We start from the raw sequence: 16416 nt of genomic DNA on the forward strand, positions 1-16416 counted from the left end.
CGGCGCCGCATCGGGGCGGCCATTTTGTGGCGCGGGGCGGTCGGTGGCGCTGGGCTCGGCGCGGAGCGGGGCCCGGGGCGGGTCGGCTCCGGTCTCACCCTTTTCCCGTGCAGATCCCTCGGTAAGAGCGCGGCGGCGCCCGGGCGGGCCGGGCCGCTGCGCTGCGGGCCCGAGGGGAGGCGAGGCGAGGCGAGGCGAGGCGAGGGGAGGGAGGCCGGGCGCGGCGCGGCTGGCACGCGTCCCCCGCACAAAGGGCCGGCCGGGCCGGGCCGGGCCGGGCCGGGCGGCGTCTCGTGCGCTGCGGGCCCGGGGCGCCGAGCGGGGTCCGCTCCCGCCTGGCCGCGGCCTGGCGTGCTGCGGCCGGGGGGCCCGGGCCGCGGGCCGGCCCACGCCCTCCGCTCCTTCCCTCTCTCACTCCCTCCCTCCCGCCGCGCCTCCGCCCGCGCCCGGCGGCCCGCGGAGCTGCGCGGCCGGCGCGGGCAGGTGAGTATGTGCGGGCCGAGCGCCGGCGCCGAGGGTCCGGCCGTCGGTGGCGGCCGAGTGACCTTGCGGCGGTGGCGGGGCCGGAGCCCGAGCCGTGGCCGGAGCGCGGGGGCTGCGGCGGCCGGGGCTGGGCGGGCGCGGGCGGCGGCGCGGGGGTGGCTCAGGCCGGGAGCGGTGGCCGGCGGGCCCCGAGCGGCGGGGGAGCGGCGGTGCGGGGCCGTGTCGGTGCCTGGGCCGTGCGGCGCGGGGCCGGCCTTGGCGGGGCTCGTCCCGGGGGCGCTCGGTGGGGCGCCGGCGGCTGCTCCGCGCCGGGCCCCAGGGGATGAAGCGGGACAAACGCTTTGAAGGGAGGAAGGTCCTTGGTGCCTGCGGCTCTGCCACCGCTCGTCGGGGTTACCCTTTAAACACCAGTTAAATTGCCGTGCAGTAATGTAGTGCTCTGCTTCACTAATAAAAATAAGATCTGTAAAAAAACCAACCAAAAGCCAAACTGAACCCAACCTAGTGTTGAATTGGGACCCAGAAGTACATCAGGAGCCTGTGTGAGCTTTCTTTTGAAAAAACTCTTGTGTATGGTTTTAGTCACTTTAAACTTACCTGTTCTTCTTAGTGATTATCTTACCCACCTCGTTCTGCTGGGGTTAGGCAGAAAAATCAGCAGGTTGCTTCCTCAGTGGACTCCTTTTAAGGTTGTTTCATCGGCTGTTTTGTGTCCAGTGGCTGGTGGTTTTTCCCGTGTAGCTGAAAGATGGTGTGGAGAGTCTGTCCCATGAAGTCCCAGCGGTGTGGTGTCAGTGTTGTGTGGGAGCACCTGTGCCCTAGTCGATGTCTGCCTAGATAATACACTCTTAATGCATCGGGTTGATGGGAAAGGATGTCCTTACCTATGAGAGTGATGGAGATGGTTTTCTTTAAAGTTGAGAGAATTGAGACTTGCATGCAAACGTAGATGTTTGGTGTGAAGTTTACACGTGGTAGAATGGAGTTTGGCACCTTTTCTGAAGAATGCTGCTTGGTTTTGTTTATGTTATTTCACATTATAGCATGTTGTCTTGGTCCACTGCAAATCTTCAGCTTGTTTTCAGTGTCGTGAAGAGGAAAATATGCAACACTGTGGTTGCTATACTGGAAATACGTCAAATAATTTCGGTTTTTCTTCCAAATGGAAAGTTCCTTGTGCATGAAAGGTTTATCTGCTTCTTAAAGCAGGTGTGTTTTTGCATGAAACTGTTTTTTCAGGTGATTGCATTCTTTCCTGTGTTGTAAACTACTGTTTGACGCTCCTAGATATGAAAGTACATGGTTGAATTGTTCTCGTAGAGGGTTGCTCGTTTCTCTTAAAGGTCTAATCAAAATAAAAAAGGTCTTTTCCTAAATGCATTTGCTATTTTAATATAAGTCTGAAGAGCGTAGTTGTATCTTTCTCACTTCTAAGTCTGCTGTTAATGTCCTGAAAGATCTATGAATACCTGTGTTTATTTTAAATGCCTCTATTAGGGAGTTTGTGGATGGTTTGGTAGTACTTTTGTCTTGAAGCTCACTTTGGTAATGATACTTGTAACTGAAAATGGCCTGTTTGGGTTGTGTGAGGAGGGCGCAGTTAGTTGTTCTTGGTGTGATTCATTCCTGAATAGTTTTCCAAAGAATCACAATTTTAGTATGAGATGGTGTACTAAGCAATCAAAGAGCAAGGGTTTTCCATCCTTTCTTTAAATACAAAATACATATGTTGCCACTTAAAATGTTTGGCTCTTTTGTTGAGTTGTAATCTGAGGAAGAAAATTTTTCCACAGGGATGAAAAAAATGAGAATTTGATCAGTATTTGGATAATGAAATGACTGATTACAACTGAAAATGCAGTATCTCGGTGGGGAGTTCTTACTGTGTGCTCTGTAGAGCTGACTGCCTAGAGGCGGCTGTGAAATATCACTTAGTTTCACCAGTTTGTGTCACTCCTGAAGATTTTTTTATGTGCAGCTATAGGGAGGTTTTCTGAGGTGCAGCTTATGTTGCTTTGCTCGAGTAAGAAGATGCACAGTTGATGGAAGGAATATCATTATTTTTGGAGCAAGGGTTTGTTAAAATTCAGGGGTTTTGAGTATTTAATTCTTGCTCTTTGCCTTTGAAAGAGTGATTTGTTCACCTACTGGTGATGGTAGAACTTGAAAGGTCCTCTGAGTGTTTTCTGTTGGTTCTTATATTCTTTCTGGAAGGCATATTCATGTCTTGAAACTATACCAAAACTGTGCAGTGCAATTACCAACAAGTTATACAGGGATAAGGTATTAAAAAAATATGCACTTTTACTCTTGTGGTGATTATATGTCTCGGTGCCTTGTGGTGGTCACAGGTTTGAACTTTCTATTTAGACAGTTCTTTGTGGACTGTTACTGCTGTTGTGTTGCCTGCATTGATTTTTGCCTCCATTTATTCTTTATTGCAGTCTAAAAGTTGGTTTTAATTGGTTGCCCACAGGATTGGCTTGGCTTCTGCTACTTGTTAAGAAAAAAACATCTGTCTTTGCAGGTAAGAGCCTTTGAATTGAAGACTTCTTTATATGCATATTGAGTATAACTTAAGAAATATTTGAAGCTTTTTGAGTCTGAATTGGTATCAAAATACTTGGGTCAGATAATCTATAGCTAGTCTCTTTACTTTGACTCTCACTGGTGATGGTGGTTCTGGCAGTGTTGTTCTCATAAACAGCATTTTCTGCCAAACTAATGTTTTGTTGTTACATCAGCATGTGGTAGTCTGGAACACTCTCCCAGTTATTTTGCACTGCTGGAAAATGTAGCTACTTTGCTGCAGGCCATAGATCTGCATGTTTCTAACTATTGGAGTTTAGAAGTGTACAGTAATTGATTTTGCAGCTTTTAACGGGATCAGATAGGCTCAAATTAGCTCAGAGATGACTATCTTAATCTAACAGGTTGACTTTAGCCTTTTTTTTTTAAAAAAAAAAAAGGGGGCAAAACTGTGGTCTGCAGTCTTGGCTCTTACTAGACAGTCTCAACCCGGATACTAAAAGTTCCTCCTACAATAACAATTTTATTCCAGTTCTTAGTTTTCATCTAAGAACTGCCAAATATGTGCTGTGTCTGTACCGCGTGGGTATTGCACTTCCATACTTCCCGGCGGCTAGGATGAATCTTCGGAACTTTTCTTAGTTTGAAAAATCCATACATCTTAAAAAGCTAGTCTGGTGTTTCTATAAATTTATGCACATGAACCAAATTCTGCTTATTTTACTGACTAGCGCATAGCTGGAAGATGGAATAAGTAATATTGTAATCTTGTACACATTTTTCCCAGTGTAACATCAATGTTTTTAAAGATGTTACTGTCAAGAAACATAAAAATGTTGTTAAGGTTCATCAAATGAGTTGAATCTGATTGTCAGCAGCCCTTTACTCCATTTTTTTTGTCTTGGCTTGCTAATGGGGATGGCTTGTCCATTGTACAGCTCCAGGATTTCGTGCTTCTGGTATCTCCAAAAATATACCAACCACCCAAAATGACAACAAAACCCACTCTTGCCTCAAAGTATCTTTTTGTACAGGGAGAAAAGCAGGCAGCCTGAGAACATCTCTAACAGCCCAACAAAAAGCCTTCAGTGCACACTTAACAGGCATGTAGCCTGTTCTACTGTTGCGTCTGCATGTATGTTACAAATGAGCGGTGTAATATTTGAGCAGGCTTTGCTTTTTCATTAGTTGGGAAATTTGAGTGAGTGGGTTATTGTCTTCTAAGTGCATTTTGGAACAAATCAGACTTGTGAGTGCTTATAAATGTGGAATTTGTCCCTTTAGGTCTGTGTGATTTTTATTTTTTTTTAAAATAACAGAAGTGAAACTAATATTTTGTTAAAAGCACTGAAATCTTGAAAAATTTGAAGCAGTTATGTTTTGAGTTGACAAAATATTTTTTTTGACAGTAGTTTTCGATGGGAGTGAAGAAGTTCTTCTTATTCATACCATGTTACTGTTAGCTCTTGCTTAATAGCAAGCGTGAAATTAAGTAAGCTGAAGTCATTGCAGCTAGTTTTTCTAGCAACTATATGCCTAAGCAGCCCTTTGTCGGGGGGTGGTGGGGTGGTTGTCAATAGTGATTTAGTGGACCTAAATAGAGTACCTGGTAACAAACCATCAAGATATGTCTTAGCTTTTATAGTGAAGTTTTGAATGTAATGCAAGATTGAAATGCTTGCATTATCCCCCAAGTTATGTACATGTTCAAATGCGTGTACTCTTAAGAATTCTTTTGTGACCTTATCTGGTAATTTGTCTTCTGGGCTAGATTTATGGAGACATTAGTAAATGCGGTTATCTAGCAGCTGTCAGTTCTGATAAAGAATATATGATGCTCTAAACCAGCAGATCTGGGCAGAAAAATCTTGCCAAGTTCCCTTTGTTCAACTAATGGTCATATCAGATTGTCATCCCTTCTGCATTAGTAAGGAAATCATAGAATGGTTAGGGGAAGGGACTAAAGACCATCTAGTCCAACCCCCCTGCCATGAGCAGGGACACCTCCCACTGGACCAGGTTGCTCGAAGCCTCATCCAGCCTGGCCTTGAACACCTCCGGGGATGGGGCAGCCACAGCTTCTCTGGGCAGCCTGTTCCAGTGTCTTGCTGCCCTCAGAGTAAAGAATTTCTTCCTAATATCTAATACAAATCTCCCCTTTTTCAGTTTAAAATTGTTACCCCTCATTCTATCACTACACTCCCTGATGAGGAGTCTCTTGCCAGCTTTCCTGTAGCCCCTTTAGGGACTGGAAGGTGCTCTAATGTCTCCCTGGAGCCGTCTCTTCTCCAGGCTGAACAACCCCAACTCTCTCAGCCTGTCCTCATAGGAGAGGGGTTCCAGCCCTTGGATCATCTTCATGGCCTCCTCTGGCCCTGCTCCAACAGGTCTGTGTCCTTCTTATGTTGGGGTCCCCCGAGCAGAACGCAGTACTCCAGGTGGGGTCTCACGAGAGTGGAGTAGAGGGGCAGAATCACCTCCCTCAGTCTGCTGGCCACGCTGCTGGGGATGCAGCCCAGGATGCGGTTGGCTTTCTGGGCTGTGAGCGCGCATTGCCGGCTCATGTTGAGCTTCTCATCAGCCAACACCCCAGAGTCCTTCTCCTCAGGGCCGTTCTCAATCCATTCTCTGCCCGGCCTGGATTTGTGCTTGGGATTGCCCTGACCCAAGTGCAGGACCTTGCACTTGGCCTGGTTGAACTCCATGAGGTTCACACAGGCCCACCTCTCAAGCCTGTCCAGGTCCTTCTGGATGGCATCCCTTCCCTCCTGCGAGTCGACCGTGCCACACAGCTTGGTGTCGTCGGCAAACTTGCTGGGGGTGCACTCAATCCCACTGTCCATGTCACCCACAAAGATGTTAAGTAGTACTGGTCCCACTACCAACCCCTGAGAAACGCCACTTGTTGCCACTTGGACATTGAGCCGTTGACTGCAACTCTTTGAAAACTACCTATCTCTTAGATAAATAAAAGTAATTTTCCATTTCATACAAGAAGCTTAAAATGTTTTAACTCCTAATGCATAAAAATTTCTGAAACTCATTCGGTAATAGAGAAAAGGTAAGCCTCCTAGCAAGATTTACTCTTAGTGTTACTTTAAATTTTTCAAAGCACAGGTGCAAGAACAAGGATGCTTTTATACTGCTTGCTTGCCTCAGGATCATCTAATCTAATTCGAAAGCAGTCCTTTAACATAATGTACTAATGGTTTTACAGTCCCCTTTAGTATGACTTCCCTAAAGGAGGCAGAATTTTCATTTTAACTTTACTTTCGGAGATTGCTATCATTTTTAGGCGAGTTTAAAATAAAACTACAGAATCATCGAAAAATACTGCTGTTTTAAAACTGCAAAAAATTGTGTATGCTTTCTTAGTTGTGCACATAGCATAGATAGTTCTTACTTTGACTTGCTTTTTTTACGTGGACCAGTCATTTTGCTGTTGGAAAATGATTGGGCAGTGAACTTTATTCTCAAGTTAAATGTGTCACTGTAAGAGATAAATGCAAGATGTTGCTTTTGTTACCTTGCCACGGCAACGCAAAAGTTGCTTTTAAAAAAATTTATCCCTGAAGCTTAGTATATATTCCCCTTTCTGTTGCTGCCATCCCTTGGTGGAGTAGGGGTTTTCTTAGCGGTATGTACAGCTAGATTATTATTATTTTTTTAGACATTCTTATGTTCGTCTTGCAAATTCCAGTTTCTCTTTCAAGACAGTGTAGTAAGGAATCAGACGTTCGTTTAGAGCAGCAGAGCTTACTATGTGCCAGCGGGCTTTTCTGCTGTTTCCTTGAGGGAGAAAGGTCCTTCACGCTTTTCTGGTTTTAACTGGATGTGGGCCAATGCCCTGTAATACCGCAGTATATTGCTTGAGTTCATGTATGGAAGGGGTTAGCTCTGGTTTATTGGGCAACAAAACAAAATACGTCAGTACCTATTTGAGTAATCTGAAGTTCCATCATGCAAGCAAAAGAATTGCTGTGCACTTTTTTTTTTCCCTGTAGGAAAATTGTTACTTTATTCATTAAGTACTGAATTCAGCCTTACTTAACATGGTTAAATTGTTGGATAGTGGCTTTACTTAGTAGTTAAGGATGTACTCAAGGCGTGTCTGCTCTAAAGCGATTGGGAGATGTGGACAGGCAAATGCAGCTGACTTAAAGATTTGACTGTATGCTGGGATACAATACTTAGCTGAATGTGAAATGTTGTGAGATAGTTACTGATCGTAGTTGGTCATAGCTTTGGTATACAGCCAGAAGTCTTTGGTGGTGCGCTGCCTCCTGGTGTTGCATTGTGTGGCCTGGTTCATCCTTGATTTCAAATGCTTGGTTAACACCAGTTGTATGTGACTAACAGTAGCCCTGACGGTCTTCCGTACAGACACTGAACTGTGTCTTGTACTGAACTTGTACTTAGGAAGTGAAGAAGTTTCAGAGGTAAAGTGGCTCAGGTGAAACAGGGTGCTACTACTGATGGCTTAGGATGAGAGACTCATTTCTGCTATGGTGAATTGTGCTAGTATTAATATGGCGCTTTCAGTATTTACTGAAGGTTTGTCAAGAATAAGTGAGAATTACCTAGTTTCCTGTTTATCTTGAACTTCTGAGACCTCAGGCTCTTCTGTAGAATGTGTACAAGGTAACTGTCGAGATCTACCTGTTCAGAATTGATCTTAAGCTTCCACTAACCTCAGCTGTCTGAGATGGAAGGTGTAATATTAGACAGGGCATCTGCAACTATTACAAATTATACCTTGTTTTTGAAAGTTGTAAAGGCCTAATATCTAGCTAGGATATGCATAGATGTTAATGATGTTAATTTGTTTATGCAAGGTCTGTATAGTCACAAAACATGTGGGACTAGATTATAATGGTTAGCTAGCTTCATGGTCACCTAGACCTCTTAACCTTTCCTAGGAGGAAAATATAAGATCAGTATAATCTAGATGGTCCCTGTCAGGACGCTGTGTGAGTCTTGCTGTTGCTAGTTGTCCATAATGGGTTTTGTTCATAACCAACCCACCGTTACATTCCCAGTTATCTTCTCCTGTCAGGAGATAAAACCTGCCCTCAAATGGAAGAGAACTGGTTATTTCTCATAGGTGTGCAGAATTTGTTGCAGTCACTTTGCCAGGTACAGTGGATACCATACCAATGTATGGTAAATTAATTTTGCTTGGCTAAAATACTCATTTTGCTTACATTAAATATTCAACTACTGATATAATAGTTCTGACTTTTGCTGTTCCTTACTTCTTTTTTTTTTTTTTTACTGACACTTGGTTCTTAGTTTAATGGTTATTTTGGAATTTCCAGTGCAAAATGTATACTAATTTTGTTGGTAAATGTTTAATACTTCAATCTGTATGAAGTAAACAAACATGAATAAGGAACTTGGAATATAAACATGCTTAATCTTTGCAAGATGTTCTTAGGTGTATGTAAACAAATATAGTAGATGGTGTCTGTAGGTAATTGCATGGTGTCATAAACAGTAGTCTGACATAGCCGTTGCCTTTTCTCATCTGCAGGTGTGTGTTGTTTCAGCGCAGCATGGCTGTGGTCATCCGCTTGCAAGGTCTCCCGATTGTGGCGGGGACCATGGACATTCGCCACTTCTTCTCTGGATTGACCATTCCTGATGGGGGCGTGCATATTGTAGGGGGTGAACTGGGTGAGGCTTTCATCGTTTTTGCCACTGATGAAGATGCAAGGCTTGGTATGATGCGCACAGGTGGTACAATTAAAGGGTCGAAAGTAACACTACTGCTGAGCAGTAAAACTGAAATGCAGAACATGATAGAACTCAGTCGTAGGCGTTTTGAAACTGCCAATCTAGATATGCCACCCGCAAATGCTAGCAGGTCAGGACCACCACCTAGTTCTGGAATGAGTGGAAGGGTTAACTTACCTACTACTGTACCTAACTTTAATAATCCATCTCCTAGTGTAGTAACTGCTTCTACTACTGTGCATGAAAGCAATAAAAACATATCCACATTTTCTACTGCCAGTATGGGGACTGCACCTCCAAATCTTGGGAGTACCTTTGGTAGCCCAACATTTAGTTCAACTATACCTAGCACAGCATCCCCAATGAACACAGTACCTCCTCCACCAATCCCTCCTATCCCAGCTATGCCATCTTTGCCACCAATGCCTTCTATTCCCCCGATACCTGTTCCACCTCCTGTACCCACACTGCCTCCTGTTCCTCCGGTTCCTCCGATACCCCCTGTGCCCCCCGTACCTCCAATGACGCCTATGCCTCCCATATCAGGAATGCCTCCTATGAATCCTCCACCCGTAGCACCTTTACCCACTGGAATGAATGGGTCTGGAGCAGCAGTGAATATGAATAGCGGCTTGAATCCATTGTTTATTGGTCCCATGAATCCTGTAAATCCTATCCAGATGAACTCTCAAAGTAGTGTTAAGCCAATTCCAATCAATCCAGATGATTTGTATGTCAGCGTTCATGGAATGCCCTTTTCTGCAACAGAATCTGATGTGAAAGATTTTTTCCTTGGGCTCCGTGTGGATGCAATCCATATGCTGAAGGATCATGTAGGTCGAAATAATGGAAATGGACTAGTTAAGTTTTTTTCTCCTCAAGATACATTTGAAGCACTGAAGCGAAACAGAATGCTGATGATTCAGCGCTATGTTGAAGTTAGTCCTGCAACAGAGAGACAGTGGGTGGCTGCTGGAGGCCACATAACTTTCAAGCAAACCATGGGTCCCTCGGGGCAGTCACATGCTCCTCCTCCCCAGGCTCATCCTAGGTCCAAATCTCCTAGTGGACAGAAAAGGTCACGATCGAGATCTCCCCATGAGCAGGGTTTCTGTGTTTATTTGAAAGGTCTTCCCTTTGAATCAGAGAACAAACATGTGATAGATTTTTTTAAAAAGCTGGATATAGTTGAAGACAGCATTTATATAGCTTATGGACCTAACGGGAAGGCAATTGGAGAGGGGTTTGTCGAGTTCAGGAATGAAGCTGATTACAAAGCAGCTTTGTGTCATCATAAGCAGTACATAGGGAATCGCTTTATTCAAGTTCATCCAATTACTAAAAAGGCAATGTTAGAAAAGATAGATATGATTCGTAAAAGATTGCAGAACTTCAACTATGACCAGAGAGAAATCCTCATGAATGCTGAGGGAGAACCAGGCTTGCCAAAATTGTGTGCACATATATCTAATATTCCATATAATATAACAAAAATGGAAATCCTTCAGTTTCTAGAGGGACTGGCAGTAGAAGAAAACTCTGTACAAATACTTGTTGATAATAACGGGCAGGGTTTAGGGCAAGCACTGGTTCAGTTTAAAGCTGAAGATGATGCTCGTAAGGCAGAGCGTTTGCACCGTAAAAAACTGAATGGAAGAGATGTTGTTTTGCGTTTGATAACTGTAGAAGAAATGAGAGATATTGAAAGAAACCCACCATCTCAAGGGAAAAAGATATTAAAAATACCGATACAAGGAAATGCGACTGTGCCAGGAGCACAGGGCGCTGGTGGGGATGAGCATGCCTTCTTGGGAAATGCTAAAGATGCAAACAATGGTCCTCCATTTAACTTCCCTGGTAACTTCAGCGGGTCTGGCACATTTGGTCCTCCTCTACCACCACCTGGAATAGGTGGCTTTCCTGATTCTAGACCAGGAATACCTACAGTTGCAACTAGTGGTTTACCTGGTGCAGGTATTGAGGTCCCAGGTTTTGCAGGTGGTCCTGGTAATTTGAGTGGACCGGCAGGTTTTGCAGGGGGTCCTCAGGCTTTTGGTAATGGTCCTGGCAACTTAAGTGGGCCTCCTGCCTTTGGTGCTGGTCCTCCAGGAATTGCTAGTGGTCTCGGACATTTAAGTGGACCTCCGGGGTTTGGACCCGGACCAGGTAATATACATATTAGTGGACCCCCAGGTTTTGGAACAGGGTCTGGGAAGCCGGGACCAACTGTCATTAAAGTGCAGAATATGCCCTTCACTGTTTCGGTGGATGAAATTTTGGATTTCTTTTATGGTTACCAAGTGATCCCTGGTTCAGTGTGCTTAAAATACAATGAGAAAGGCATGCCCACTGGAGAAGCAATGGTTGCATTCGAGTCTCGTGATGAAGCTATGGCAGCTGTTGTTGATTTAAATGACAGGCCTATAGGCTCCAGAAAAGTAAAACTTGTTTTAGGGTAGCTGTTAATATGAAGTAGTTGTAGAATAGATATTCATAGTGCTGTGATAAATGCATCCAGATTGGTTTTTATAGTATTTCCAGGATAGAACCTGTGGATTGCTTAAATTGTAAAACAGGTTGGTTTTGATAAGACAGAGCACTGGGTTAGCCATTACATGAGAAACACTGCGAGGACAGATGCGCAGTGGATTTTCCCGTACAAATATGTGGAGAAGCTAGACAGATTCTTACTCATCATAGAAGTTTGGTAAACTATACTGGACACAGTGCTTATCAAGGAATCTAGATTGGTTTTACGTAGTTTCGGATAAGGGAAATAGATGAAGCCAGTGAAGCTCTTCAGTGGGTGCTCCTGCAAGCTGTTGTAAAATAGATAGCTATTTCTAGATTTGGTTAAAAGCTGGCTGAATTTGCTTTGTTTACAGGTCAAAGCTTTGTTTAAAGTCCTGATTTTACTCTGCAACTGAACGAATTCTCAGTGTACACAGAAAAATTGTTTTGTGTATGTATCTTTATTTTTTTCAAGATTCTCACTGTATGAACAGTTGAATTATGCCCATTGCTGATGTGTCTACCAAACTAATTCCTATAAGTATGAGCAGAATCGTTCTGTAAAATTCAAGCTGTTCTCTGTGGAATAACCTTTAGTTATTTATATATTGCAATTATAACTGTGCAGAATAAGACTTTTGCCACAAGTATAGCTAACCTCAAACATTACCATATGAGTTTTACAGTACACTTATAAAACGTTTGCAGTAGAAGTAACAACTTGAAAATACTCATTATTGTTTAAGTAGCTTGATTTGTTAGGATTACATGAATCGGTTGGGATAGGACCTTTGACACTAGTTGGATATTGATGTTGTATTTCTCATGTGTCTCTTGAACTCCTTACATAGAGTCTCTGCTAAGAGAACCAAAGTGATGATTATCAGTAGAAGATTGGAGTCCAGCTAAAGTTTTAAATTAGTTTATATATGAAAGAAACTTTTATCTTCAGCAACTCTGTCGTGAATTACTGCTATGGGTGAATTCAGAGATAAAATTTATTTTTTTTCCAAAACTTGAAAATACTGAGTTTACTATATATTTTTGCAATAAAGTTGTGCTGTTGTATTCAAAGTCTGTAAAGAGTTGCCATTTTCTTTGCTGTGCAGTAAAACCTTCCATGGAAAAAGAGAGAATTGGAAAGGAAGTAATTACACAAGTGAAAAGTAGAATTTTTTTGGTTCATTCTTGTTGGCTTATGATAAATTTGAAGACTTGGGCATTGCCTGAAAAATCCTGCTATTCCCTGCAAATCATTGTACTTAAACATAGTAAACGTTAAACCGTTTTGTTTTTTGGACAAAGAAAAACAGTGCCTTTTGGTGTTGCATATCATGGAACACTGAAGTGTTACGGTCAGGCAAAACTGAGAGGTGCAAGTGGCAACAGTTTTATTCATGTGGTGTGTAGGAGGGATTTGAAAACCTGTGCGGCGCTGCGTCCTGAGAGGATTTCACAGTACAGGAATACGTGGAAGGATTGTATAAAGGTGTACTTCAATAAAGAGGTGGTCGCATTACACAGATGCTTCTGTAATTCATTAGCATAATTTTGTTTTGACAGATTACTAGGTGGTCCCAACTTTGGAAAAGTCATGTGATTTGTATATACTGTTCAAAATTAAGCCTCCTGTTAATAAAACTGTCTGTCTCTGAAGCTTCATGTTATGCGTTTCAACAGTCTTTGGGAGTAATGTTTCAACAGCAGATCTTTGTTTCTTTTTTTTTTTTTTCCTTTTTCTTTGAAAGTCTGAAAATACTCTTGCTGATGTCAGAAAGATGTACGATTAGGAGTCAAGCCTTTCAGTTTATTTTTAAAATTATGCTCTTTGTTTTTTAAACAACTTTTATTAAAGTTTCATACTATATTGGAGTTATTTGGGTGCTTGTTTCTTCATGTTTCATATTAGAATAAAATTACTGAAAAGGAAAACTTGGCTTCGTTGTTCACAGAATTGATTTAAGATATTAGTGTGTGTTGACTTGTGGAAACTGGTGATAACTTTTTTCAAGTTCAAATGGATCACAACATTGCTGGCCTTGTTGTGAAATGTAATTAAACTACAGGTGTCTGGAATTAGGTACACAGTTCTGTGTTACTGTCTTTTGATTTCATGTCTCAATCCTCTTGGTAATAGAGGCAGGGTTATTAGTGTTTGTGTTAGACACAGCATATGCCGTGAAACATGCTTGTGTGCCTGTTCCTTTGGACTTTCTAAAAGTGCAGGTTTGTTTTGGAAATCTTTCATTTTCTGATTGTTGATTTTTCTGTGTGGTCTAAAGATGTTTAAATGCCTATCTAAAAAAGTGCAAACCAATACAAAAAGTCATTGGTCTTGGGAACACTGACATGGATGGAATGCTTCAGTGGAGGATTTGGGGTGGGGAAGGGGCTCTTCATCTTGCCAAGCAGTTGATGCTCCGTGTCCTTTAGCGCTTAAATTAGTAGTAAATTACTTAGTAAGTACCTCTTTTCCTTGAGAGTAGGCCCTTGGAAAAAATAGGAAGGCGTAGCATATTTAGGATTTCTGTATGTACTATAAACAATACAGCTGCTGTGACAAATAGTTATGGTTGATCCTTTAAAGCATATATAGAGAAAAGTTTGTTATCAAGTGTCACTTGCAAATATAAGTTTTCTATAACAACTTGCTTTCATGTTAGAAGCAGCCTTAAACTGCATGGCGTGCTAAATTGTGAGGATACCCTTACATTAAGAGACTGCATGGCTAGATTTAATAAAATTGCATACTTTGCACATGTTTGTATTCATAAATAGCCTTAATAAGGGGTTGGACCTCTGAGGTCCTGTCTCTAGTGTGGAAGGTATGTAACTGCCTTTGCACATACGCGTCAAGTCAGGCTGCTAACAAGAGGTAGCAACAGAAAGAATCAGCTGATGGACACGGCTTGAGTTGGCAGTTGTTTTGGCCTTGATGATTTGAGTGTCAGGAACTGCCGTCCCGCTTAGCCTCATTGGAAGAATACAGTCAGTGACACCGATGTCCCAATTTCTTCGAGTTATGGAAAGAAGGTACTTGTTATATAACTGGCTAAGTTGGTGTTTTTAGCAGTTCCTTAAGTGTTAGTGTCTAAGTACTACTTGTGAAAAAGAAAAAAAAAAAGATGTGTTTTCTGTTAAACATACGTATTTTTGTCGTTCTGCTCACAAGAGAAAGTATGAATATAATAAACTATTCAATGATAAACTTGTAACCTACATGGAAGAACTGCAATGGTTAGATGAAAGTGTGACTTCAAAGTTACCAAGTTTTCAAACAGTTACACTTAAATGTCGCAGTTTTTGTTTTTAATGTTGTGGATTTCATTTTTAACAAAAAGTCAATTCTCTAATATCACAGACAACATTAAAACCAGTTCTTTATTGATGAATTGTTGTTGCCACATTCTAAATGTAGATTTATGAGATGTTTGAGGCTTTGTAGGTTTAAAGAAAACCGAAGGATACTTCTCTCTTATTCTAAGTAGTGTTCTTTTCATAGCGTTTAATGTTTTCCTTGAACGTCTATGCTCTGAACTTGTTGTGAGTGGAGGGGAAGATCAATGCACAAACGAAGACTATAGTTGAGCGCCAGTTGACATTGAAGGTCTACCTTCTAAAGAATGTATGTGCTGGTCAGTTCTGCTAATTTGCTCATGCTTAACTCCTTGAAGAAGTTGTTGCCTATACTGCCTGAAATCATCAGCTCGTTTCACTGAGATTATTTCGGTGCACTAAAGACTGTGGACTTCCTTTGGGGAAAAAAAATATCTGGTTACCTAGGCACACTAGTGGTGTGTTAACGGTAAATATGAGTTTCTGTGTTTTGTTCCTGCTTCGTCTTCTGCTGTGGTGGTTCCAAAGCTGCTGCTTCCTGCGGTGAACGCTGTCGGTCCTCAGCGTGTTGTTCGGCAGTGCACGCCTCTGAATGGTGTTGGCCTTCTGATCTGCAAAACTGAAACTACTACGTACTATGGACCACTTAGAGCCTCTGGTCGGACAGTGGACCACTCTGAGAGCAGTTGTTCTAGGATGATTATCTAGATATATGGATTAGCCCCTGAAGGAAAGGGTTGCAATTCCTGATTAATACAGACTCTAGTGCAAGCAAAAGACTACTGTCTATCTTTGACAAGGTAATTGTTTGGAAGGAAGCTGTTTTGATACTGGACTGATCTATTAGGAAATGTTAGAGTCTAGAGACATACACAAATTAGTCTTACGTCAGTTTGCTTCTTTAGATACTGTGCAGGTCTTCAAAAAGAAAAAAAAAAAAGACATGCTAAATTCTGTTGCTGTAAGAGGTTTTCAGAAATGGTGCCTCGGGCCCAGAAGCAGTGTTGTCAAATGTATTTGCTGGTCTTTGCCCTCTTGCAGGTTTGCTGATGCTCCCTTCTCTTCTGTGGCTGTATGTTCTTTCATGGTTTTGGGAAAACTGAGATAGAGCTTGCGTACAGAATGAATTACTCTTCTCCTGGTGGAAGGGGAGGTGAAACGGCGTTAAATACTTCTGCAGGAAGAGTAACCTCAAGGAGTTCTTTTCTGTCTGTTTTTGGCATTGAGAACGTGATCGTAGTTGAAAGATTTGGGTTTCCCGTGGAATCTGTTGGTTGATAGTATGCATTCGACTTAAGGTTCGTGTACTGAACTCCACTACTCTTGCCCTATCATACGATCAGGTAGGTGTACTGTAGCTTTTTTTCTGCACAGATGACTTTGTCAGTAATTTTCTCGGAGCTTTGTTACTGCATGGAATATTTTGGATGGTGTTGGTGCATGGACTGCTTCCCGCCTTCCCGACTTGGATGCTTTTCACTCATGGGTATAAAGACCGTATGTAAGAAAAGCAGCCCTGGAATTGTTCCTTTTCCATAGCTCCATAGACCGACTGCGGGTGTCGGATTATTTAGCTTGTGACTCTTCGCTCGCTGGCACTCACTTCTGAGCAGCTTCCTTTATTATCATTCTTCTGGTTTTATTTGTGTATTCACAGCATGGCAGTTTAGGAGAGAGGCAACCAGATTAATTCTGACCTGGGTTCCTTTACTGCCTCTGCAGAGTCAAAGCTTACTCCTTTGTGGCTGTTTTTCTCTTGTATGCTCCCATGTCTACAACCTTAAATTCAAATGGTCTTACCAGTTGCTTCCCAAATATGTT

General features: G+C 42.5%; 2 protein-coding genes across 9 annotated transcripts in view; both read left to right on the forward strand.

Annotated features, from left to right (window-relative positions):
* Positions 1 to 16416, forward strand: part of CPNE1 (copine 1) — a 44844-nt gene continuing 28428 nt past the window's right edge. For 3 of the 6 annotated variants that reach the window (XM_063350516.1, XM_063350521.1, XM_063350522.1), the window contains exons 1-2: positions 67 to 121; positions 2928 to 3010. The gene's annotated coding sequence lies outside the window, so the exon portion shown is untranslated. Of the gene's footprint in view, positions 122 to 2927; positions 3011 to 8566; positions 8689 to 16416 lie in introns of those variants that run through there. The other 3 variants (XM_063350519.1, XM_063350517.1, XM_063350520.1) reach the window with 3 other exon arrangements.
* On the forward strand, positions 6 to 13346 carry RBM12 (RNA binding motif protein 12). Of its 3 annotated transcripts, none has more exons than XM_063350514.1 (3): positions 34 to 121; positions 2960 to 3010; positions 8546 to 13346. In XM_063350514.1, the coding sequence occupies exon 3, from the start codon at positions 8568 to 8570 to the stop codon at positions 11205 to 11207; it is 2640 nt and encodes an 879-aa protein (XP_063206584.1). In that variant the 5' UTR covers positions 34 to 121; positions 2960 to 3010; positions 8546 to 8567; the 3' UTR covers positions 11208 to 13346. The 3 variants fall into 3 exon arrangements, with proteins under 3 accessions (XP_063206585.1, XP_063206584.1, XP_063206583.1); XM_063350513.1 differs by having other exon boundaries at positions 66 to 121; positions 2928 to 3010; XM_063350515.1 differs by lacking the exon at positions 2960 to 3010 and having other exon boundaries at positions 6 to 121.

Source organism: Chroicocephalus ridibundus, chromosome 12 (assembly GCF_963924245.1).
Source record: "Chroicocephalus ridibundus chromosome 12, bChrRid1.1, whole genome shotgun sequence".
NCBI classification, from domain to species: domain Eukaryota; kingdom Metazoa; phylum Chordata; class Aves; order Charadriiformes; family Laridae; genus Chroicocephalus; species Chroicocephalus ridibundus.